Here is a 27,228-nt window from a genome sequence, read left to right on the forward strand (position 1 = left end):
TTATTGCACAAGTTTTCCACAATCAAAATCGCGGCTGTCTGCATAGGATTGCATAAACCAATACAATCCTATGGCAGCGTGCAACAGCGAAAATTCTGTGCGAATTTCACCGCGGAATTTCCGTCCGTGTGCATTCGGCCGGAGAATGAATTTGTAATAATATCAATTGATAACGTTCAGCCTTCTTGTTTATTGTCTCCAGTTATTAATGTAAGATTTACATCAAGTAAAAATGAACTAAAATTAACTTTACACAAACTCCAGTGTCCCATCACTAGTTGTTTTGACGAAGAATAGCCACGACCTGGTTGCGGCTATTGTCCACAAATTGTATCGGTCATTCACATGCCTGGCTGTGGTGGAATAACGCCGTAGCATCGAAATCCTTTGGTCAGCAGAACAACTATTAAAGGGGTTGTCTCGCGGCAGCAAGTGGGGTTATACACTTCTGTATGGCCATATTAATGCACTTTGTAATATACATCGTGCATTAAATATGAGCCATACAGAAGTTATTCACTTACCTGCTCCGTTGCTAGCGTCCCCGCCGCCATGGCTCCGTCTAATTCTGCTGTCTTCTGGCGTTTTTAGATGCACTTGCGCAGAAGGGTCTTCTGGCTTCTCTTCGGTCCGGCACGAGCGGCGTTCTGGCTTCGCCCCCTTCTACGCGTCATCGCGTAGCTCCGCCCGTCACGTGTGCCGATTCCAGCTAATCAGGAGGCTGGAATCAGCAATGGAACGCACAGAGCCCATGGTGCACCATGGGAGAAGACCCGCGGTGCACCATGGGAGAAAACAGCAGTGCATCCCTGGGAAAGGACCGGCAGCCATCTTAGGCAGAAGATTTTTTAAAGTTCATATTTCGTCGGATCGGTGAGTAGCAAGCGGTTTAAAAAACGCTTTAAATTGCTATTTTATGCCAGGGGGGTAACAGGGGGAATGGGGTAAGGTAAAATTTTGATGCTTGCCGCGAGACAACCCCTTTAAATGACTTAAAAGCCTCAACTAGAGGCACCTGTGATTGTTTAGTGCTCGCCACTGCTAACTCCCTTCATCTCCCTTTGCCAGCTGGCTACCATAGACTCCCCTAGGAGTCTATGGAGTTTCCTGCGTTGTGCCATCAGAGGAATATTAGCATTAAAAAAACGCGCCTATTGTGCTATCTTTGATGTGTGACTTTTTGATGTCTCAAAAAATCATTCATCGAAAGGAACCCATAAGAAACCATTGGTTTTTTTGGCGCACCTATTTTGCTTTAAAATAACATTTGTGTGATGGTGGCTTTAAAGAGTAACTGCAGTTTTCACTAACTTTTAACATGTCAGAGAGACATATCAAAAGTTTTGATCCGTGAGAGTCCCGCTGCCGAGACCCCCGCTGATCCCTAGACGGAGAGGGATATGCCCTTTTGATGTCCTTGCTGCTTCTTGGCTCCTCTCTGTAGCTGAAGAAGGCCACATAGTGTTCTACAGACCTCTATGCAGTCATCTTCAGCTGTTTGGGAAAGCTGAAAAGCAGCAAAGTCAGCCAAAGGGGTGAGCGCTGCAGCCCCCTCGTTCTAGCTACCGTGTTCCCCCCAAAATAAGACAGTGTGTTATATTAATTTTTGTTCAAAAAGTTTAACTTTTTTACATGTATAGCTGCCTGGACACTATTTAAATTGATTTTTTTAATTAACTGTTAGCAGGGCTTAATTTTGGAGTAGGGCTTATATTTCAAGCATCCTCAAAAAGCCTGAAAAATAATTTTGCATCCTCAAAAATTCTAGAAAGCCATGCTATGTCTTACTTTCAAAGTATGTTTTATTTTCAGGGAAACAGGGTATCGGCAGAGGTCTCAGCAGCAGGGACCCCCACTTGTCAAACGTTTTGACACGTCAAAGAGTTTGTGAAAAGTGTAGTTACTCTTCAAGTCAAAACGGGCAATGCTGCATCGCTAGATCTTATATCCTCCACTACAAGACAGTGTTGGAAGAGAAAGTCAGTCTTAATGCAGACTGTATTGCCGAATATAATATCTAAAATCATTAATACTTAAAGTAATCGAAATGTACATTTAATAAATGGACTTCATGCTAATCAAACTTCACTATAGTGTAATGTGACTGATATGTAGGTGATAAAACAAAGCATACTGTACATCACACTGAAAGGCTTCATCTGAGCCCTGTACAAACAACAAGGAATCACAGGCAGCACATTACAGATCTTGGCTCAACTCTGCGCCTCACCTTTAAAATTAATAAGAATGAATTACTCCGCGTAATTAAAGGGCTCAGAAGGAGTTCCTAATTCACAGAATGAGTTCCATGCACTGCATGCTCATCTAATGCAAAATAATTTAGTAACTAGCTAATTAATTTGTAATTGACAACACTGTCCTGTTGCAAAGGACTTCATTTCATTTGGCGGTCTCTCAGTAGCTTGTGGCCTTTGGTGCTCTGTAGACTTATCACATTAGCAAAGCATAAAGCAGTTCTCCATGCATAACTTTATGTGCACTCTGGGTGATTTTATAAGATTATGTAGAATAAAACAGCATTCTTATTTGTAAAGCCTACTTAGGAAGTCAAACCAATTCACATACTGAAGGATTTGAGCTTTAGCCTTAGCAGAAAATACAATAGTTATTAACCCTTTCCAATCCACTGTCTGATGTCTTCCTACATTCTGGTTAAAGCATGTACAGCTCCAATGTCAGAAAACGTCCGAAAGGGTATTCTTACCGTCTATTGCCAGCCACTCCACTGTCAGAAACTCTCTGGCGCACACACACTGGCTTTAACCAGCAGGCGGCCCCGTTGTATAATAGCAAAAAGAGAAAGCCTTTTAGAAAAACCTGAATCCAAAACTGTATTGGAAAGGGTTAAGAGTAGAGGTGAGCAAACCTACTCGGCCACGCCCCTTTTTCGCCCGAGCGCCGCGATTTTCGAGTACTTCCGTACTCGGGCGAAAAAATTCGGGGGGTGCCGTGGGTGAGTGGGGGTTTGCAGCGGGGAGTGGGGGGGAGAGGGAGAGAGAGAGGGCTCCCCCCCTGTTCCCTGCTGCTACCCCCCGCTCTACCACACCTCCCCCCGCCCCCCCGGCGCCCCCCGAATCTTTTCACCCGAGTACGGAAGTACTCGAAAATCGTGGTGCTTGAACGAGTAATTACTCGAAACGAGTATATTCGCTCATCTCTAGTTAAGAGTGGTAATAGACACAAACATAGACTCTCTAGCTACCCCAACCCTGTCTCATGAAAAGTAATTTGTAGTTTCAGAAATATTATACATTAGTGTCACCCCATGTTTTCCTTTGACAATAATGAAGTCCATTATTGGGCAAGCTGACCTTTTTTTCTGTTTTTTGGAATGATGCATCTGCTCTGAATGCGGTGAGGGAACTTTGTAATTTAACTATTGGATCCTTCTTTTCCCATTACATCCATCATCGGGAGACCCCATGCATGTTAGATGGTTGGCCAATCCTGGCAAAATCGGCAAGTTCAGCCATTATGAATTAATGTGTATAGTCGGCTTTAGTCACGAATAATCATTTTAGCTCATGTAGCATCAATGACATGATGCATTTTTTTCTCTGGGCTGGTATGATTTTGACTATACCAAAAATTCTAATATTTTTTTTTTAGTTTTTCTTAGTTTTGCACAATAAAAACCTTTTTTTGGAAATTATTTTTTATACATCGTTGCATTCAAAGTCTCATACCTTTGGTTTTTTTCATGGACAGAGCTCTGTTTTTTGCAATTAGAGCTGTAGTTTTTATTGGTACCATTTAGGTATATATAGGGCTTTTATATATGCCTCATTTTGCCTCAGTTTTTTTTTTACAGTTTTTGTGGTGCAGGATAAAGCTTCTGATCCCGCACCATCCACAGGACATAAGTTTACATCCTGTTGCATTAAGTACCACCCTGCCAGCATGTAAACTTCGTCTTGTAGCATTAAGCTGTTAAAGGGTTTTCACATCATTAAAAGTCATTTCATTATAGAAAACATCATCACCTTTTGATCAGTAGGAGCTTAAAAGGGTTTCTGGGAATGATATAAAATGATATAAATGGCTGCTGCAAGTGCAGCCTGGGAAACTCATGGTAGGATGGGAGAATTCATTTGCAGACTGGAGGGAGGAGGGCTGTGGTGGCCGTGGACAATGCTCGAAACTGAACAGTATACTGCCAGGAGAAGTCATGGGCAGCCCGGAGGGGAAAAGAACCGGGAAGGAGTTTGTCCAGAAATGTTCACAGCCCCGGCACTGCCCTGGAGCTGCACATGAATTCTCCTACCCTATGACTACTTACCACTGGATGCACTGACAGCATTCATTTTATACAATTTCTGAGGACCGGAGGTTGTCTCAGCAGTCAGGCTCCTATATATTAGCCGGTGGGTGGGGATGACATGCTGATGTGCATGGAATAAGCCGAAGGGATTTCGATGCTTTTATTCCCAGAATTTATTGCTATTCCTCAAAGTCATGATGTTACGGCATATCCAAGTAATATGATAAAACATTAAGATGGGGATACCCCGTTAATCCTTACATGTACAGTAGGAATATTTCTCTACAAGAAACAAATACTGGGCAATTCATTGTAAATTTAAGATATTTCATCCATATAAAACTTAGTTTTAGTATTGACTTTAGTTCCTCAAGAAGCTTAGTAGAGGTAGATGTGAATTATGTTCTTTCCCTTACATCCTCACTCAATAATCCGTGTACCCTTTTAATGACAGTAATCTCATGGGTGGATATGTTGAGACCCAACAGCCCACAACAGGCACAGAAGTTCAGTTTCTGAACATTATTATAAAAGCATGCTATTGTATTTGCTATACTAAGTGTATCCATTAAGTGCTTTTGCGTGAGTTCCAGTTGACTTGAATGCAAGTGAGAACTAAAGTAGCAGCTTTCTATAAAACACAAAGGAAAGCAGTAACACTCAGGAACTCTTCTGCGTCCAGTTTATAATTGTTGTTTTGCTGAATGAATCTAAAATAAAAGTAGATAAGCAACTGTGCAAGTAGCCTTAAAGGGTTCTTCCAAGTTAGTTTTGTACATAGTTTAAAGGCCTTCAATATCCAAAACTATATGAAATCAATATACTCACTATGAAATGTTGGTCCGGGACATCTGATAGGTGACATCACTGGACGAGAAGACCCGGGGACATCCCATAAATCTGTTACATGGCAGGTTTACGGGACGCCATCAGTGACGTCCCAGTTAGACCTTCTATTGACTGCAGCAGTTATATGGGTAAACATGAAGTGAGTATTGTGTTTTTTTATTATATTTTGTGTCCCTCCCGGCTGCCACCAATGGTCTGGATTGTTGTTTCGTTTTCATGGATGCAGAAACTGAACTACCAAGGAGAAGCGAATGAATTCTCGTTTATCATTCAGATAGGACATGCATTTACACTGAACGATTTGTGGGGCCGTGTAAAAGTGCCCTAACTTATAGGTCATTGAGGAAACTTCTGGGCTGTATTTCTTCACATGATCAGCTCTTTGTTCATCCCTGTGAATGCAGGAGTCAGGAAGTGCTACAGACACGTAGTGGCTGGAGATGAGCGAGCATACTCGCTAAGGACAATTGCTTGATCGAGCATTGTCCTTAGCGAATATCTCCCCGCTCGGCAGAGAAGGCTTGGGTGCCGACGCGGGTGACAGGTGAGTTGCGGCAGTGAGCAGGAGGGAGCGGGGGGGGGGGGGGGGAGAGAGATCTCCCCTCCGTTCCTCCCCGCTCTCCTCCGCCGCTCCCTGCCCGCCGCCGGCAGCCGAACCTTTTTTCTCAAGCGGGCAGGTACTCGCTAAGAGCAATGCTCGCTCAAGCAATTGCCCTTAGCGAGTATGCTCGCTCATCACTAGTAGTGGCAGATAATAAGAGAAGGTCTGAGTGGGGTAAGGCAGCTGATATGCCTCACTGGGAATGCCCACTGAACACTGCATTGCAGTCCAATAAGCAGACGTTGCAGAAAAAGCAGTGCTTAAAAGTAAGAAAAAACTGTACTGAAATCACTCAAGAACATGTTATTAACATATTACTTATGAAGGGTATAATTCTCAGATTCCGCCTTGATCTCCATTACTGTTTATATCCAATGCATCTTTGTAATGAGAGAAAAATGTGTGTGTATATATATATATATATATATATATATATATATATATATATATATATATATATATATATATATATATATACATACATACACACACATTTTTTTTTATTACAAAGGGACATTGGATATAAACAGTAATGGAGATCAAGGCAGAATCTGAGAATTATACCCTTCATAAGTAATTCAAACCCTACATAAACCCAAATCCCTTTATTTCCCACTATTTGTAGTTACACAGTAGTAAGGGGAAAAAAGTTCCCAGTCAAACTGCGAAAATCAAACTAACACTAAGGCATTGTACGGCAGCATTGTAAAATGTGTAATTGGACAAGAAGCACATTTGGTAATATAATAATAGAACATTATTCTGCCTTGCAGCTGCTGACTAATGAAGTGAAAAGTATCCTTTAGCTTTACCATTTGCACATATTGATCATGATTATTCAGACAGCAGGCATGTTCTAGTATTGCCCATTTGTTGTAAAAGTCAAACTCTGTGTGATACGTGCATTCATGATTTGTACTTCTCAACTTTAGTTCTTATCCTTAGTTGTTTGCTAGCTGTGACTCCTCTTACTGCATTGTAATAGAGCATGCACGTCTCATGAACTGATTGTTTCATTCCTGGCTGCCCAACAAATGGAGCTATGACAGGTGGCCTCCGACTAAAACTATTGTTGGAAAGGCCATGAATTGTGCCCAAGGGAAAAGCACATGCTTGTTTGTAAAAATCTTACACCTACTGTGACTGTACCTTGATGAATATGTGCATAAGTGACTTAGAAGAAGGTTTAATAGGTAAGCTTTATCTATTTGTAGGTGATACACAAGTGTAGAATAGGGTTGATACTCCTGGTGTGTCTCGAATTTGGAGAAATATTTAGCCTTAAGCCCCAATTACATGCAACGATTATCGCTCAAAATTCGTTCAAACGATGGCTTTTGAGCGATAATTGTTGCGTGTAAACACTTCCATCCTTTATTCTCCAGCTGAACAATTATATTTAGATAAGCATAAAATCCATCCTTCAGCTGGGGAGAGATAGCAGGGACTGCATGCTGTGTTCTCCACGGGAGCAGATGATTACATTGTATTCAGCTGACAGCCCTCGGCAGCCCCTGCGAAGACATTGCAGCTGAGTGCAAAGTCTACACCACATGCTGGCATTTGCAAACAGCTGCTAGAGGCTCATTTACATGCAAATGAAGTAGTAAGCTGCTAATGGACATTAGTGTTCATTAGCAGTTTTTGCAAATGTCTTTGTCTTTGCGTGTAAATGGGCCTTTTCTGAATAAATGGTCAAAACAAAGGAAACTGCAGTTTAAAGTTTCCAATTGTAAACTAATGCATTTGGGGAGAAGGACTTCATGGACTGAGAATTGTATCAGCTGTCCTGTGTTATCTAGAACTTCAGAAGAGAAGGACTTAGGGATTCTGATTTCCTAGAGCTTCAAAATGATACAATAGTGCGGTCAGGCAGCACAGAAAGCAATGTTTGGCCATACAGTCAGAGGTATAACCAGTGGAAAGAGGGAGATTGTGATCCAGCTGTAGAGCTCTGGTGAGACCACATCATACTGTGTTCAGTGTTGTTGAATCCTACTGATTTGAAAGATTATTTTTATATCACATTTCATTCTACATGTTCCTGACTTTATAAATGCTCTATTTGCTAAATCGGTACGGATTCTCACAAACACACTTTTTTAGATCTTGTGGAAACCCTTCCCAGAAGAGTGGAAACTGTTAGGGCTCACACAGTTGTATTGTCACTGTGTATTAGGGCAGCTTTACATGACCGTATGTGCAAATACGCTCACGGCAGCACAGTGTATTTGCGCATGAATGAGGTTTGAAGAGGTCCATAATTTGTGTGTCTCAGCATAGTACTGTACTTTTTGCTCGAGTCAGGCCAGTTCACACACACATACCGTGACATACCCTTTCCATGGCTATTTAAAGTCCAATGAGCTCCAGATGTGTTCTTTTTCCTGTATTTTGCGCAGTGTCATACCCTTCCCCTGGCATTTTCGCACCTCCCATAGACTTCCATAGGACTTTCGCTGCACAAAATGCATGAAAATAGAGCAGAACTTTTCCCCGTGTGCCTGAAATGTGTGCGCAAAATGCACTTATGAGAAAGAACTTATTGAAATCAATGGGTTCTATTCTCTGTGTTTGTGTGCGAGAACACCTGTGCAAACACAGTCGTGTGAAGAAACCCTTACAAAAACAGCAACGTTGGACTGAACGCAGTCAGTGTTTATCAAGCCAAGTCCTTTTTTTGGCTTGAAAAAGACTGACTGCGTTAAGTCGAAACGTCACTGTTTGTGTATGCAAGGTCGTGGCAATAAAAAAAGAACTTGGTGAGAAGATCACGTTGCCTGTGGAATTTTGTACCCTGGATGCTGCTTTATTATTGATCGATATGATGTGGACATTGGATGATGGGTCCTCATTCTTAGAGCGTGCATCACTGCTCCCTTTTGATCAAGAAGGTGGAGTATTAGTGTGCTGCATCCATATACGTTATATTGTAATACACAATACACAGCTAATATGCATATAATATGTATTTGCTGCGTATGTTAAATCCCCATAGCCTATATTGGCCATAATATGCACCAATATAGAACACATTGTGTTTGTTTTCATGCTCGTAATATGTGCCTGTAGAAAATGCAGGTGTAAGTGACCCAGTAGAAGTCAGTGGGCTCCCAGCACCACATATTCCATACATGAACAACACATACGTAATACGCAGTGACAATACGCCCCTGTGAGTGAGCCCTAATAGTCACAATAGGGAAATAATACAAAGATGGACACAGAGAGATGAAATGTAATTTTCTTTCGGTCTCCTTTAATGTTGGGTGCTTACACACGTCTATTAATCATGAGAGAGGTAATGCTGACATGCCTGGGGCTTTGAATTTTCCCAGCTACACGCTAGTTTATTTTATCCCTCTTAGAGGTGGTCCTGACCTACAATTTCTTCTGCTCTTGTGATGATTACCACTTCCAATTACGGGGCACTACCATGGGACTCTTGGCACCGACTTTTGCTAATATATACATGACTTCATTGGAGGACGGTAATATTTTTGTATCCCATCACTTCAGACAGGAGGTGTAGATAATGAAATACCATTTTCTTAATTTAGATGAGAACTTCTGAGAAACTTGACTCTTTCCAATTTTTTTCTGAAAATTGATCCGGTAGTTAAATTTACCCTTGTGAGGTCACATGAACAGATACCATTTCTAGACTATATAGTATATGTTGATGGCCCTCGCCTGTGCACTGATCCTTTTGTGAAAGCCACTGATGCCAACAACCTGCATAGATATGAAAGCTGTCGCTCTATAACCATGGGGAAATCTTTACCTTACAACCAGCTACAGAGAGGAAAAAGGTAGTGATCCACAATGTTTAAAAAATGGATATTGGAAATGGGTAAGACTTATGGCCAAAAAGCCCACCACTAAAAAATGTTTTCCCAACACATGCAGAGAACCAAAACCTTGAATAGAAATGCCATTAAGAGAAGAGCTATAAAATAGGTTAAATATTATCCCTACCTAAAACAAGCCTAGCTCTAGGATTGCTACCATCAATCACAGACACTATAGACTACGATGAGGAATTGCCTAAATAATTCCCCTCTTTCCAGCATCAGCCTTATCCTGCTACAGGTGACTGAGGGTTACACATCTGTCCAGGATCAGGACCAGCTCTTCCATTAGATGATGGTCCGGCTCTAATAAGCTGCGTCGCCAGGTTTCTTTCAGCTAACGCTCAAACATCATGGGCGGCACTTCCTGATCTGCAGACCTAGCCAGAGCAAAGCTTACTAGCGCTGTTATAGCACTGTCTTCCTTCTGCTACTGAGCTCTGATTAAACCCTAGTTTGCTGAGGCTTCTAGGTCTAAGGATCTGACTTGTTTACTGGCTTATTCTTTGCCTATTCTTGCTGAGCAGAGCCACCAATTCATGCTACAAGTATATGGTAGGTAAAGTTCCCTGGTACAAGCACCGAGTCACGACTGAATACTCGGGTGACGTTTACTTGGTAGACTATTTTTGCGGGGTAGTTTGCCATTGCCTTGCCCAGTCTTCTTTGACCCCCCACCCCTTACCCCCATCAGAAGGATGGAAGGCTTAGTCAACCTTGAGCCTGAACCACACCTGCATGAACCACACTTCAGGTCATGAGCATTTCTGCTTACTTAACATTCTGCGCCACAAGGCTCTATACAAGTATAAAGATAACAAAACACTAGCAAAATGGTGCAGCACTCCAGAGTCAAAGATTAGAAGGACAAAGGAATAAAACCCAACTTCTTCTTTGACCAGCATTAAAATGTGATTCGAGGCAAAAGGCCCTTCTTCAGTCGTGCTGTGTTCAGTACAGGTGTATGTTTATGATACTATAAATGACACAGCAAGTATTGTGTCCTAGCATGTAATCACTAGCCTATCTGTGTCAGTTCTGACTCGCGTATAAGTGGTACAATCTGCCTCCTGTATAGCTATGCCTTTGGACAGATACGGCTATACTGACTCCAGCACAACTAAAAAAGGCCTTATGTCCTGAGATGCATTTTAATGCTGGATTCTTTGAAAACCTATTGAGAAATTGGATATTATTTCTTCATCCTGCTAAGCCTTGACTCTGGAGTGCTGTGTCAATTAACTAGTATTTTGTTACCTATATACTGTTGCCACTTACGCCCATGCCTGTGTGGCGTTCATCCAGTAGGCAGCACCTCTGTACACAACTCCATAGCATACATTTGGTCTTCAATCACTTACAGCCTCAATACCAAGTTTTAGGTTTACGTCTACTACAGGGTTGTGCTGCCCTTATCTTCTTGCTCTACACCAATCCAGACTAATTTGTTCGCCATGAATCTGGGGATTCCTCATGGTAAAGGAGGTTCAAAGGTGATACCCACAAAATACCCCAGACTCTATGACCGGATTAGCCAGCGCAAATTGGATTGAAGAAACAATAGTGTCCACCGCTGCTGAAGATACCATAACACTAAGAAATCTCAAGGATCAGTTGGTTAGATCTGATGCAAAGCTCTCCAAAACTGGAATTAAAACCTTCCCTACTATTCTCAAAGGTGGGTGTTATGCTTATCTATTTTGCATCAACTGTTCATTAATGGTTAAGACAACTGTTTTTTCATCCCTCTATGTCGAAGCTCACCACAAGTAAGACATTGCAGTGTCAATGTAATTTGTTGTACATCGGTGAAATGACACCACTTGACCCGAGCACCCAACTTAATTGACACACCATTAGACAGGAAAAACTTGACCTTCCTTTCTCTAAACATTTTTATGGTGCTAAGCATATGAAAAACTTCTGTATTTCCATATTATTGACCATGTACTGCCCCATAGACAAGGTAGTGATAGCCTTGTATTACTCAAACCGATGGAACTGGAGTGCTCTTCAGACTTAAAGGAGATGTCCCGAGGCAGCAAGTGGGGTTATACACTTCTGTATGGCCATAATAATGCACTTTGTAATATACATTGTGCATTAATTATGAGCCATACAGAAGTTATAAAAAGTTTTTTACTTACCTGCTCCGTTGCTAGCGTCCTCGTCTCCATGGTGCCGACTAATTTTTGGCCTCCGATGGCCAAATTAGCCGCGCTTGCGCAGTCCGGGTCTTCTGCTTTCTTCTATGGAGCCTTTCGTGCAGGATGCCGGCTCCGTGTAGCTCCGCCCCGTCACGTGCCGATTCCAGCCAATCAGGAGGCTGGAATCGGCAGTGGACCGCACAGAAGAGCTGCGGTCCACGAAGATAGAGGATCCCGGCGGCCATCTTCAGCGGTAAGTATTGAAGTCACCGGACCGCCGGGATTCAGGTAAGCGCTGTGCGGGTGGTTTTTTTAACCCCTGCATCGGGGTTGTCTCGCGCCGAACGGGGGGGGGGTTTAAAAAAAAAAAAACCCGTTTCGGCGCGGGACATCTCCTTTAACACTTTATGACTACATGGATCGAACACAGATTTTAAATTGCTGAACGGTTAACGTGCTTTAACATCCCTTTATTTGTAAATATATCCGTATGAAGCTATTTTATGGCTGTTTTATGACATATTCATTACAGGTATATTCCTCCTTAACATGTCTGTAAATCTGAAATATCCTGACAAATATGATGTGAGATATTAACCCCTTATTGACCAGCCTATTTTTGCCTTAAAGACCAGGTAATTTTCATTGTTGCATTGCAAAAGTTATAACTCGTTGACGTAGCCGTATGAAGGCTTGTTTTTTTTTTAACAAGTTGTACTTTTTAATGGGGTATATATAATGTGTTGTATAACTTTTATTACATTTTTTCTTTTGGTGGAGGGTGGGGGGCAGAGATGGAAAAATGCCCCAGAAATTCACCATTGTTTTGGGGTTTTGTTTTCATGGCATCCACAATTCTGTAAAAATAACAAGATCGTTTTCTTATGAGGATCAGCACGATTACTGCGATACGAAGTGCATATAGGTTTTTTTTTTACATTTTTACTACTTTTGTTCAATAAAACAACAATTTTAAAGAAAAACAACTGATCTGCATCGTCGCATTCTAAGACCCATAACATTTCTATTTTTCTAGCAGCGGAGCTCTTTGAGGTCTTGTTTTTTGCAGGAAGAGTTGGCGTTTTTATTGGCACTATTTTGATGGACATGTGACTTTTAGATTGTTTTTTTGTGTTTTTTGGGAGGCAAACAAAAGAAAAATAGGAATTCTGGTATTACGTTTTAAAATGATCTTTACGGCGTTCATTGTGCACAATAAGTAACAAAATATCCTCTTGGATTGTTACAAACATGGTAATACATATTATATGGTGCTTTTTAAAGCATTTTTTGGTATTTAAATCCATTTAAAATTGTTTTTTGGGATAATGTGTATTTTTTAAAACTGGATTTTTTTTTCTTTAAATTAAACTTTATTGACCTTTTCTAGACGCTGTTTCTTCAGTCCATTAAGGGATCTTGAAGATGTAATTGTTCAATCACTTGGATAGTACACTGCATTACTTATGTAGTGCATATGACAGCAACTTATTAGATTCTGACGGAGGGGTCTAGTAAGCTGAGTTACATGGCAGACATGCAGGCCTTTGTTAGGTTTCTAGCAGCCATAGGAACCAATTGTTAGGGTGCTGATGGGTGACAGATCTATATGCTCTAATATGCTAACATACTGCAGTTGGTACTGATTATTGCATAGAAGATGTTAAACTGTCAGGATCTGAGGTTTCTCTGCTCTTGGCAATTAGAGCAGGAGCCTGGCTGTCAGTAGTTAGCCAAGCCACCGTCTTAAAAACATGTATGTGCAGATTTATGTCTCATTAGTGAGGTCAGTAAAAAGCGTATTGGCCATCAGTAAGAGGTTGAACAAAACCAATACTATCCATTGGCCATCCATCACTATAGGTTCCCATGTTTTAAAAAATGCATACAGTTAACATACTGTGTCAGTGGACTCATCCCTATTTACTTGTGTCCTGTGATTTTCGGCATCCCTGTAGCCATTTATACCAGTTTAGCTCATGATAACAGAAACACCTTCAACAACAGTTGGGTGAACGATGGCTCATCCTAACACTTGTTTACCCCAGCTGCCCCAGCTTACTTTCCAGGAAACAAAAGCATAGGGCATTGAAATTTAATGATAGAAAATTTTTTTTCCTTTTTTCAATATTTGTAAATCTCAGTTGCTTTAACTTTTCAGTGATCTTTTGGTTTAGCTGCGTTAGCAGCCCAATGCCACGGCAGTTCCAAATAACTAGTTCTGATATTCTCCTCTTCTTACCTCTCCGAAGCTGCTGCTCTTCCGTAAACTCCAGGTCAAGCATGAGATCATCTTCATCCAATTCACAGGAGCCCAAATTATTTAACACATCCTGGTGAGAGAAACAAGAAAATGTTAAAGCATCCTAAGAGGCATAAGCTGGGCTCACACATTTTTGGCATAGTCAGATTTTTACATTATCACTGCCACTAGGGCTCCATCAAAGTGATAACGATAATTTCTTCCTGGGTGCAGAAGCAGGAATGGGATAAGGATAGCATGAAGTTACACAGCATGTATTTGACGACCCCATAAGATAATAAGTCTTTACCACATCACTGAATTCATATGTCACTATAGCAGGGAGTACAGATAAAAATAGTATTACTTGTTGACCACTGTACAAACTCTACAAACTGTATCGCTTATATCTAGAAGTCATACTGTTACCGTGTATAAAGGGAAATAAAGGGTGGAAAACATTGCCTTTCAAATACTTTTAGATTTCATGAAAACAATTTGCACCAGATAACGATGACTGCCCTGGTAAGACCGAGACCTCGGACTCTGTATTCCATTAATAGGCCCATTTCAGGGTCCCCTAGGATCTTTTTTTCGGGATTGCCTGTTTCAGGGTAGGTACTCTTTACTGTAAATACACACGGGTTGCATCTGTCCATAGCTATGCTTTTTCAAGGTCATGTTATGCCCCTATTTAATTTAACAGCTCAAGAATACCTTATTCATGTTATTTATAGTTCATATCATACTGCTTATGTAGACTTGCATGCAGCCTGATTAATGACACTATAGGGGGATAATACTAGGGTTAATATGACCAGTTATTTATTTTGCTCATTTTTGGGCCAGATAACACATTCCAGCGAACACTGCACAGACACCATGCAGATGTTGTGCTGGTCAGATTTGATCACAGAACCCTAGTTCTGCAAGGCAACAGTGCTAACAAACAAGCCACCACAATAGTGATATCCATCATTAGCATACTCCTCTACCCTTAGTTGCTATGGAGAGCGCCTCCCCCTTGTCCACGAGCGGAGAATTATAGCAATTTTGCGCTCGCTGGCGGCAATTCGTAGCATGCTGCAAATTACTGCGATTCTCCACGGTCAACCTATCTGTCAGATAGGCTGACAGTGGAGATCTGCCTGCCGGCTTCTGCTCCTGGGCGGCAGCTCCCGTGGCAGAGATCCGCCGTGGGATTCCATAATGCCCGTGGATAGGCAGCCTAAATCCCTGCCTAATCCTCCGGTTCTCTAATCATTCAGCCCATATGAAACACTGAAGATCAGCTGCACAAAAAGGCCTAGTTCACACGAGAGCTGTTTTCGCACATTAGAGGCACATGAAAGGATTGCATCCAAATAGAACCAATGGTTTCCTATAGAAGCGTTCACATGAAGGAATTTTAGACGCACTAAATCTTCACACCTATCAAAGATAGGACATGTGACTGCCATGCTCACATCTAAGGTCTGTGGAGCGAGAAAAGATAGGACCTGACCTATCTTTGGTGCATGTTTTCCATAGACTGCTATGGTTGCTGGATAAGATGCACCCCGCACCTCAGATCATGTGAATGGGCTACTTCAAATAGCTGGAAATCACCTGTTTATGTGATCTTTAGTACAGTATTGCTGCGATCTTTTCACGTGCCTATACTGCGCTGAAACTGCGCTTGTGTGAATGAGCCCTAACAAAAAGACTTGTCCAAAATGTGCATCAGGGGTTTTTAACCTCACTATGGTCGGATTCTGAGTGGCATGGAGTATAACTAAGGTATAACGTAATTATGTATTGAATTTGGAACTTTAGATAGAAGTTACATATGTGTCTTGCAAGCTCCTATGTTACTGGTGGGAGCCTGAATGGCTTATGCTAGACATTGGTAGACCCTGATATAGTATCTGCATGGATATCTGACTCTAATCTAGATATGGAGAGATATGTTTGCATGCCTTAGACGTATGTGTATATTTTGAGCACCACCAGATATATAATTGCATGTATACATGTATGCTCTCAGTTATTTCCTACCTGTGTTTAATATTTTAATGGTTTTATATTGTAGGTGTATTTTTCCTTTTTTGTTATATGATTGTCTATATACACAATAAAAAAATGTAATTCTTAGCAAGTCCTGTATGCCATTCCTTTTTTTTTTGTTTTTGAAAGTACATTCTATGATAAGTGCCTGAGCTGGTGCAGTTTTTATAATGCCAGCTGAAGCTGGACAGTGAACGAGAAGCGCATGATTCTTGTTTGTTGTTCAGTCGTTGCCTCGCGATTATTGTTCAGTTTTGCTCATTTGAAAGAGTCTCTGAACGATAACACTGTGCGACACAATTTTTGTAACAGATAAGCAGATAGGCGGCTCATAGTAACTTTAGTGCACTGAAGTCAAATATGATATCTTTTTTGTTCTGCCACGTAAGATTTTCCAATTATGGAGAATAATGTAATCCAATTGCCGTTGTATTGTATTTTTGGAGATATGCCTGTACAAATAATCCAGTCGGCTCGCCATTAACCTTGCTTAATAAACGAATAACGAAAGTGATTGCACAGCTATTTCACAATCACTGTTACACACTGCATGCTGACTGAACACTTTAAGGCTAGGTTTATGTGACATAAAGGGTATGCTTCCACATGGTGTAAACACAGCGGATCATCCAAATCATAAAACAGAAATACATGTTTAGTATCGCTGCGTCTGTAAAAGTCCGATCTATGAAAGTAATGCATTATTTACCCCGCACGGTGAGGGCTTATTTACACAAGCGTATATTGGTCGGGTTTTCACGCCTGGCCGACATACGCTTTCATCTAAACAGTCTCCGCTTTCTATCCCCCTCATCGGCTCTCTGCCTCTCTCCTCCAGTCCGGCGTTTGCAAAAGGAAGGGCGCGGAGCTGAGCTCCGTTCTGTCCCACTTACCTGCATTGCTGGTTATGGACAAGGGGAGGGAGCTTAGCTCTGCCTCGCCCACTCCCATTGCAAACTGCTCGGAGCGGAGGAGAGAGACAGCGAGCCGGTGAGTGGGAGGAAAGAGGGGAACTGCTTAGATGGAAGCATATATCAGACGGCCGTGAAAGCGACACCCGATATACACTCGTGTAAATAAGCCCTGAATGTCGTCCCAAAAAATTTTAAATGGCAGAAATGCATTTTTTTGGGTCATTCTGTCTCCAAGAAAAAAATGCAATAAAAAGTGAGCAAAAAGTTGTATCTATTCCAAAATGGTACTAACACAAACCACAGGATGTCCCGCAAGGAATGAGCCCTTGCACAAGTATGTGGATGGAAAAAAATTAAGTTATTGCGCACAGAATATGGTGGCAAAAAATAATTTTAAAAAAATTGGTCTTTGAAAAAAAAATAAAACTAGTGCAGCAAAAATAAATAAATAAATAACTACATAAATTTGGTATTGTAGTAATCGTACTGACCCCATTAAAAAATACATGAAAGTTTTCATGTTTTTTTTGTTGCAGTTTGTACGCCATAGAAACAAGATGCACCGAAAGAAGGTGGAATTTCGTTTTTTGGTTTTTTTTTCATTTTACTCCACTTTGAACTTTTTAAAAGTTTTTCAGTACATTATATGGTACATTAAATACTACCATTGAAAAATACAAGTCGCCCCGCAAAAGCAAGCCCTCATACAGCGATGATGTATAAATAAAAGGAATTACGATTTTTTTACAGCGGAAAAAAATGCTTGGTCACTAAGGTGTTAAATAACTTGAGATGAGCTGCTATTATTCAGTTTTACCAGTGGAATCAGCAGGTTTTCACTTTACAGAAACATTTCAATCACTTTCTGTTACAAAACTTTTTTAGAAACTTGTTGCACAGTGTGCTCGTTCCATAAATGTAGCATTAGGGGAGCCTGCCCCATCTTACTAACACAGCAACATGTTTCCAGCTTTGTGTACTTTTACTATATGTTTTATTGTGGAACATTACGTTATCCTTCAGTGATAGATGTTGATCTGTGTGAGAGTTACTTGTACAGTCAGTGATTTATCTGCGCACGTTCTTTAATGATATTTGAGAGGCAGAGGGAGGCAACGTAAATGAGATTTTCCTGAATAAATATAGAAAGTCATTTGTGAAAACATTTGAGTAACTTCTGCGCTGAATTGTTCAATCACCATACACATCCCTGGTTCCACATATACTCACATTGGGCTCAAGTCATACTACATCTACGGTGCACTGTCAAGTATACATACAAGAAGATCACTGCTGAGCCCCTTTGACATACATATGGTCATTATACATTCGGCTCTGAAGCCCAACTGTATTGAAAAATGTAGCCGATTACTCTTTTCAACACAAATGTGTAAAAAATAGTTCAAAGAGAAGTAAGCCGCAGTCAGTGGGACACATATTATTTACAGTTGCGTTAGCTGGGAATATGTTGGTAACCGTCAGGCTCGGCATCCGGTTTACAAGCAGGTAGCCTGACAGGGGAGAAAAAAGTGCTTTAACCGGTTAAAAGTGTTGGTGCTGGTTAACGCACTTTTTTCTCCCCTGTCCTCCTGCACACAGGACCTCCGACACATCCTATATATCTTTGGAATCGTGTCACCCCTAGGCATCCTGTTGTCCTATCCAGCCGAACTGACGAAGGGGTTCTTCCCCGAAACGCGTATTCCATTGCTGGTTTTTAATTTCTGAAAAAATAATAAAAAAGAAGTGCTTTCACCATCACACATTGGACTTAGGATATACGATATGACATTTTGCGCTTGCTAATGTCATATCATGGTTTGATTGTGGCATGGTCAGAAATCATGCCCCGTAAAATCTGGCGCTTTGCCAAGTCCCTTAAAGGGTTGGACAAAGCACAGATTACGTTAAATAGAGAGGTGTCGCGTTTCGTGAGCAAACATGGCGGTGTTGCAGTAAGACATAGAGATTTGGAGTCGGGGGAAGGAAATTATTGGAGAACGGATGGGGTGCACCTGAATGCCATCGGGACGGATCTATGGTTGGAAGGAGTTTAGGAGGGTATTGAGCGGGCCCTGGTGTTGTGGGGTGCTGTGCAGGCTTGAGGGGGTCAAGCCCTGCTAGCTATGGCGTAAAAGGGGGAATCAGCGGATTGGGTTGGGGGGTGAAGGCAGGGGCTAGAGAGCAGCCTTCCCCTTTACACCCTCTTTTTGGTTGGAAGTGTGAGTTGGTGGATCTGTCGCCTCGTGGTTTTGACAGGGCGGTGCCCTGCCAAGAGGGGTGGAGGCGCTAGCCCGTGTAGGGCTGGTGGGCCTCTGTGTCCAAGTGGTGAGTGTTGATCTCCCAAGCCAGGTGTTGGAGGCGGGGGGGGGGGGGGGGGAGGTGTTGTTGGGAAATAGTCTCCTGAGTCAGGGGGTGTGCGGCGAGAGGCCGTACTAAATATTTCCTGGGTTGTGAGGCGACAGATCAGTTTTGGGGCTCATAAGACCTCTCCTGGGGTTGTTATCTGTAATGTTTATTTTCAATAAATGGCTGCTGTGGCCAATTAAATCCAAATAAAAGGTTTGTGGCGTGTTATTGGTTATGGGGGTGGGGGTTGAATGGGGTCACAGCGGGAATGAGTCCGTTATACCCTTGTCATGTGCTCCTTGGGTTTGCATGGATTTGCTCTGGATACTGCATTTTCCTCCCAAATTTCAAAAACATGCAATTCCCATGCAAGTGTCCCTAGTATGCATATGGCTGAAATAGGGTAGAATAGGTGGTGACCGGAGCCGGATGTGAGCGATGACAGTCTATGTCCAGTGCAGACTATACAGGCAACGAGAAACAAATACAAGGAAATAGAAAACCATAAAGAGCTGATTCTTTATATTTGTTTTAAAAACTAGGATTATTAATATTGCTGAATTGTAATGAAATGAAAACTAAGTTTTAGAAGTGTCACTGCTAAAAGTGTTCAGATTTTAACTTCTCAGGCTGGATGTAAAATGCTGTGCAAACGGTTTCTGTCAGGTAAAGTAGTAGAACGCATAATATAAAATAATTACATGACTTTTACGCTTGCTGACTGCCTATTGCATTAATGATTGTTATTAAAGTTTGGATACTGTTATATTATGCTTTGTATTATACAGCGGGAAAACAAAATTACACGGTGGAAGCAATACTTCGGGAAACAATCTGATTAAAAAGTTGGGAAGTGATAAGAAAAAGGAAAGTAAAAAAATGTAAGGCCTTAGCACTCAGCCGACTTGTAAGAAAACTCCCTCCTAAGGGTTGCTTCACTCGAGTGTATGTGCAAATACGCCAGTTCATATGCGCCCAACACCCTCCGCCCTGATTTAAAAGGCTATTTAATGAGGTCCAGATGTGTTCTCTTTTTCACAGAATTACGTAGTATAACCTCCCATAGACTTCTATGCGGCCCTTGGTGTGCAAATATGCAGGAAACAGAAGACAGCTGTCTCTGTTTAAATATTAACACCTTCCCGCTGCAGGGCGTATGTTTACGTCCTGGCAGCAGGGTTCTTCCCGCAACAGGGCGTAAACTTACGTCCTGGAGAAAGCGCGGGATCACATATGATCCCGCGCTATCCCGCAGCGGGAGCCGGCTGTCAGTCACAGCCGGCGTCCCGCTGCGACAGCGGGGGGGGGGGGGGGGGGGCATCGGCAGTAGCTCTGTCATGCCTTATGATAGCGATCATCAGTGCAGTGGTTAAAGTCCCTCAGAGGGACACAAATGTTGTAAAAAAAAGCAAAGATTAAAAAAATGAATAAAAAAATGTAAAAAAAAAAGTTTAAAACACATTTTTTATGCTTTTTCCCAGATTACCATAAAAAAAAGGTAAAAAAAAAATAAAACCCCACATATTTGGTATTGTCGCTTTCGTAATGACACATACAATAAGCTGCGCATGCTTTTGACTGTGCACGGAAAAAAAAATCGCTAAAAAACTGAGGCAAAATGCTAATTTTTAGCATTTTGCCTCACTAAAAACGCAATAAAAGTGATCAAAAAAGCCGTATGTACCCCAAAATGGTACCAGTGAAAACTACAGCTCGTCTCGCAAAAAATAAGCCCTCATAGAGCTCCGTACATCGAAAAATAAAAAAGTTACAGGATTTTGAATGCAGCGATTTAGAATAGAAAAAAGATTTCCAAAAAAAAGGGTTTTTATTGCGGAAAAGTGGGAAAACCTAAAAAAAATGTAAGAATTTTGGTATCGTTGTAACCGTACCGGTCCGCAGAAAAAATGTAGTGTGTCATTTATGCTGCATGATTAACGCTGTAAAAAAAAAATAAAATCTCTGGCAGATTTGATACGTTTTCTTTCCCTGCTATCATAAAAAAAAAAAAAAAAAGTTTTACAATCTAGTTAATGTACCCAAAAGTGGAACCGATAAAAACTACAGTTTGCCACACAAAAAACAAGCCCTCATACGGCCGCGTCGAGGGAAAAATTAAAAAGTTATGGCTTTTGATAAACGGAGAAGAAAATCCGCCAAAAATTGTTGCGTCCTTAAAGGGGTTGTCCCGCGCCGAAACGGGTTTGTTTTTTTTCAATAGCCCCCCCGTTCGGTGCGAGACAAACCCGATGCAGGGGTTAAACAAGAAAACCGCACAGTGCTTACCTGAATCCCCGCGCTCCGGTGACTTCTTACTTACCTGGTGAAGATGGCCGCCGGGATCTTCTCCCTCGGTGGACCGCAGGTCTTCTGTGCGGTCCATTGCCGATTCCAGCCTCCTGATTGGCTGGAATCGGCACGTGACGGGGCGGAGCTACAAGGAGCCGCTCTCCGGCACGAGCGGCCCCATTCAGAAAACAAGAAGACCGGACTGCGCAAGCGCGTCTAATCTGGCGATTAGACGCTGAAAATTAGACGGCACCATGGAGACGGGGACGCTAGCAACGGAACAGGTAAGTGAATAACTTCTGTATGGCTCATAATTAATGCACAATGTACATTACAAAGTGCATTAATATGGCCATACAGAAGTGTATAGACCCACTTGCTTTCGCGGGACAACCCCTTTAAGCCCAAAATAGGCCATGTCATGAAGGGGTTAACAGTAGTTCTGATGATTTCTGCCGACCAAAGGATTTTTTTTCGCTGCCAATGTAAATGGACAAGAAAACGCTAATTTAGATCAGGACTTAATTGCGGCTATTCTTCATTCACACGATTTTTGCCCGCAATGCAGTGAGCGTACAAACACATACGGTGGTGTGAATGAGCCTTTATCTGAGCACTCGCTGTATCTCCAGGCTCATTATCACATCTCACTCTGCAGAATCCTCCACAATCACACACAGCAAACATTTCTCTGCTTTTCAAATAAAAAGGTATTATGTGACAAACTGTGTAAACAGATGACATAACCCGCTCTACCCTGATCGACATTTGTTTTACTTGGCTGTTTATACAGCGCCTTTTCATGGGTTTATCAAGGACTACAAAAAGTCAAAGTCTTTTGTTTTCCCAGAAAGTGTGCCATTCTATCGATTGGCTGCGTCTGGTATTACCACTAATCCCCTTTCAAGTGAAGGGAACTGAAGTGCAATACAACGCTCGGCCCTTGGACAGGCGTCGCACTGCTTCTGGGAAGTTTTTTCCCCCTCTAATCTAAACCTATTTCAGACATTCTTAAGAAAAGTATATTAAAAGTAGAAATACTAGTTAAATCTAAATGTATTACGTAACTGCACTTTGAGACAATTTGTGTTAATATGATAATAAGCAAAAGTGCGATTACGTTTCCTTAAAATCACATATTTGTGCTGAAAAATCACTCTAAGGGCTCGTTCAAACGAGTGCTGTCCTATAGAAGTGTTTACATTAAAGCATGTTAGGTGCGCTAAATTCACGCATCTAACAAGGATAGGACATGCGACTGCAAGGTCTCATCTAAGCTCTGTGGTGCACGCACAGATAGGACCTGACCTCTCTTTGGTGGGTGCTTTCTATAGACTCCTATGGGAGCCGGATAACACGCACCACGGATTGTGTGAACGGGCTACTTCAAGTAGCAGGAATTTACCCGTTCACGCGATCTTTAATGCAGTATAGCCACAATCTTTGCTAAAAAGCGCACCCACATCGCTAGTCTGAAAGAGCCCTAAAGTGTTGCCCACTACGGGTCTCCTTTCCTTCTCAGGCCAGTCTCACACAGGGGTTAATAAAAAATGCAGCTTTTATAAACACAGCTTTTTACAACATTTACAGCTTTTTACAGCATTGAAATAAAAAAAGGCTCAGTACAGGCACTCTAGCGGGTGTTTGAAACGCCACGCTAAACGCTCTAAACGCTGTAGAAAACGCCTGTGTGAGAGCGGCCTTAGCCTGGGTTCACACTAGGCGGATTCTCATCGGAAATCTCGCGGTTTGGCCGCAGCAAAAACCGCGAGATTTCCGCTGGGAGAACCGCCGCGGCGGCTTTGAAGCGGCCCGGCCGCTCGCTCTTCTGCTGCGGCCGGCGCTCCTATAGAGGAGAGCGCGGCCGCAGCAGAATGAAAAAAAGAATGGACATGCTGCATACTATGAAACCGCGGCTGCGGCCGCCGCAGTTCCAGCTGGACTTACCACAACGGATTGGCCGCCCTGTGTGGACGAGATTTCTGAGAAATCTTGTCCACATGGCTGGCTAATCCCGAGATTAGCAGCCGCGGGCAGATTTGCCCCGGCTGAATTCCGCGCGGCAAAAACGCGGCAAATCCACCCTGTATGAACCCAGCCTTAGGCTTCTTTCACACAGGGACCTAAGCATAAAAAACTTGCGGCTCTTAGAACCAATGGTTTCCTATAGGAGCGTTCAGATGTTTTTGCGCATCTAAATTTCTTCATCTGAAACCACAAGTAGCCACAAGGTTTTTAGGTGTGATTTTTACGCTCGTAGGTCTCCGTGTGAAAGAGCCCTAAGGGCCCGTTTAGACTCCCTAATCTGAATGAGCGAACAGTGTCAAGGTTCGCTCGTGCACTCCGTTTACACGGGGACATACATCGTTGGCTCGTTCAAACAAGAAATCTTCAATCCTTCACATTCGCTGTAAAAGTGATGAGAACAACCGAAGGATCGGTACTTAAACTGATTAGTGAACGAGCCAACGATGACTTCTACTCCCGCATAAAATGAACGATGAAGAAAAGCGATTGATTTATCATTCATCGTTCGATCCTCGGCTGCATTTACACTAAACTATTATCCTTCATGTTTGCTCGTTTTAATGATTTTTTCAATGATAATCATTCCGTGTAAAAAAGCCCTAATTTGCTGCCCACTCCTGTTGTAAAGGGAAATCATCTCTAGTAAGGCCGCCTGCAGACGGGTGGGTCGGATCCTATGCAGGCTTCCAGCTGCAGAAATTCCGTGGGAAATCCCGCCGCGGAATTTCCGCTCGTGTTCAGGCGGCCTAAGAGTTATAAAACTGTCAGCCCTTGAGACCATGATGGTGATAGACGACTAGTAAAGGAATCCCACTCCCTTTGCTTACACTCTTAAATGCTTTGATTCGCATTGACCAATAGATTTAAGGCTTGTGTACTAGTTCAGGAGGTTGGCTGTCAGTCCCATGCAGGCGATCCCTGGAGCATACATACTGTGCCTGCACAATTACTTGGATGCATAGTCAGTATATCCATCATAGAGCACCTTGGCATTCATGGTGTACTTGTACATTCCAGAATGGGAAAGGGTTAAAGTTTTATAACAATGTAACAATAATTACTTTCTTACAGTATTTTGTGCATGTATTTCTCTTTAAGCAATGAACACACTGGTGTTTTTATTTAACCTACAAGTTATAATAAGCAAAGCAACGTCCCAAGTAACAAATTCTTGTAGTGTTTCCCATGCGAGCAGCTTGTAACAGATAGTAATCACAGTATATAAAAATAACACTATCAATATCTCTTACTAGTCTACAGCAATGGACTTATTGATTTAGCTATTTACTGCACACCAAGGGAGCCCGGGCTGACTCATGAAATCGAGGAAGAACAAAAAGAAAGAAGCCTTTCTGAAGACCGCCTAATAAAACCCCATGCTGAGCTTCAACATCCAGTAACAGTTGATTACGCAAAATAACTCCGCAAAGAAAAAAGTTAATGAACCCAACGGCACTGCTCTGGCAATTTTACAATGGCTTTACAGATTGTAGCGAAGCCGGATCTTACTTTTTAATTAATATGAATATATGTTATTAATAAAGCAGAGGTAAGCTCTTTGCCAGCTGAAGAGATATTTTGTTATTAACTCATATATTTTCTATACATTCCAGAAATTTGTTTTCTGCTTAATAGATTCTCCTAATATTCTTGTGGATGGAGAAACTCTACTGCAGAGGTTGAAATTCCCTTATTAACACCGGCGAGTTTTTAATTCCATTTCCGAAATGAATATTTAAGTAGACGCAATTTAATTTTATCTCCAGAAAGCAAACCTCTAATTATGGTTTCAGCTATTTACTACACAAAGGGAAAGGCGTAATCAAACCTAACCTTGGATTTCGTCAATTTTCCCTTTAATATTATTCTAGAATGCACATATAACACAAGTACCGTTGAGTTAACACTTCATTGTACAGAGGAAGACAATGGGGAGATTAGAAAAAACAAAAACATTTTCTTAGGGTGCTTTTACACCTGCGCTGGGGTTATCGCTTTACCTGATCCGCATGGGGAGCAGGAAAGGGGAATCCCCACGGCCAAATGGTTCTGTCTCTGGACGGAACCAAACAGCGTCGGGTGGGCCTCATTAACCATAAAGGGGTCTTTCCGCCCAGTTGGAAGACTTTTGGGCTGAAGAAAAGGAATGTAGCCCTTTTTCTTCCAGTATTTTCAGACACACTTGTGATGAAACTTTGGGCCGGAGGATCTGCCACAGAAGTGAAATCACTATTTTCCTGGATTTTAATACTGATCAATATTTGGGAGTTTTCACACATCTGCTCTGCGTAACCAACGTCTTGAGTTTAGCATGGAGCAGCTGGAATAACAATTGAAAGATTTCTTAAAATTTGTTAAAATTGCACCCCCTCACTTGTAAAGTTGGACGGCGCTCTAGGCGGGTGCCTATCTTACCCTACGCAGTTTGCTGAACCCGATTTCCTCTTTGCTAAAAGGATTGGTTTAAGAGCACAGCCTATCACAGCCTGTAATTTGTGATAGGTGTCTGCTTCAACCAATCAGGTGCTATTAATGTAGGTGGAAGCGGTCAATGCTGAAAAGTTCATCCTACACTGCTGTACACTAGTATAATACCAACAACAGTTGAATAAGGGATGATACTGCAGGATTGACCAGTGCAGTGATGGGAGCTGCTGCCGCCTATCAGCTGAGTGCAGAGAAGGAGAAGCTGGAGAGCAGCAGCTACAGATTGTCACTGGAGCCCTACATATATATGTACACTGTGACTGTCGCAAGCAGATGGTGCTCGCACCCCCACTGATCATATATAGATCCTTCTCTATATTCCTATCCTCCCCTTCCCTTATGGATGACAGCTTTATGAGTCAGTGGCTGCACGCTCATTTTACTTTACAAGCAAAGATAATCTTTCAAACAATTGAAAGATTGAAAGTTTTAGCAATCATTTTGCATGAAGTGTTAATAGATACTAATCCCCTTTAACACGTTATCATCTTCATTTGCATATAAAAGGGACTCTGGGAGTTGTTTGCAGAGTACAGCATGTGGGCTGGGCTCTTCACACAGCTACACTGTTCTCATTGGGGCTGCCAGCAGAATACGATGTAATCTCCTGGCGGAGAACACAGCATGTGGTCTCTTGAGACATACTTTATCTCTCTGTGGCTGAACAATGGATTTTAAGCTCACCTTAAAATCGCTGTTCAGACAAAAAGTGCAGGATGGCAGTGTTTACACACAATGGTTATCGCTCATTTGCAGTTATGTGAACGTATTTTGAACGATAATTGTTGCATGTAAATGAGCCTTAAGGGTTTGTTTGGTTATAATATATTGTCTATTTATGTGTGGAAAGTACATATAGTACGTTCTGTGCAGTTGTTGCATGCATGGCAACTCTAAGCAAGTGTCTGCAATGTGTGTTTACAGGTATGCAGTGTGTATGCACAGGTGTGCATTGCATATTATTGTGTGTACACTGTATATACAGGTGTGTATAGGGCATACAGGTGTGTAGCGTGGGTATGAACTTACAGATAGCAGAAATGTTCTGCATGAAAATCTGCACATGACTGTGTTGTGGACTTTGGTGCAATATCTTGAACATACTGAGGATTTGAAAACCCATTGTATGCCCAAATTCTGCTG

At 41.9% G+C, this 27,228-nt stretch overlaps 1 protein-coding gene across 1 annotated transcript in view; it reads right to left on the minus strand.

Moving 5' to 3' along the window:
• The window catches only part of CCSER1 (coiled-coil serine rich protein 1), an 803,172-nt gene that overhangs the window by 554,629 nt on the left and 221,315 nt on the right, over window positions 1-27,228 (minus strand). Inside the window, exon 4 of the mRNA XM_066574037.1 lies at window positions 13,973-14,063. Coding sequence (XP_066430134.1) covers window positions 13,973-14,063 — 91 coding nt within the window. The remainder of the gene's footprint in view (window positions 1-13,972; window positions 14,064-27,228) is intronic.

This window comes from Eleutherodactylus coqui, chromosome 7 (genome assembly GCF_035609145.1).
Source record: "Eleutherodactylus coqui strain aEleCoq1 chromosome 7, aEleCoq1.hap1, whole genome shotgun sequence".
NCBI classification, from domain to species: Eukaryota; Metazoa; Chordata; class Amphibia; order Anura; family Eleutherodactylidae; genus Eleutherodactylus; species Eleutherodactylus coqui.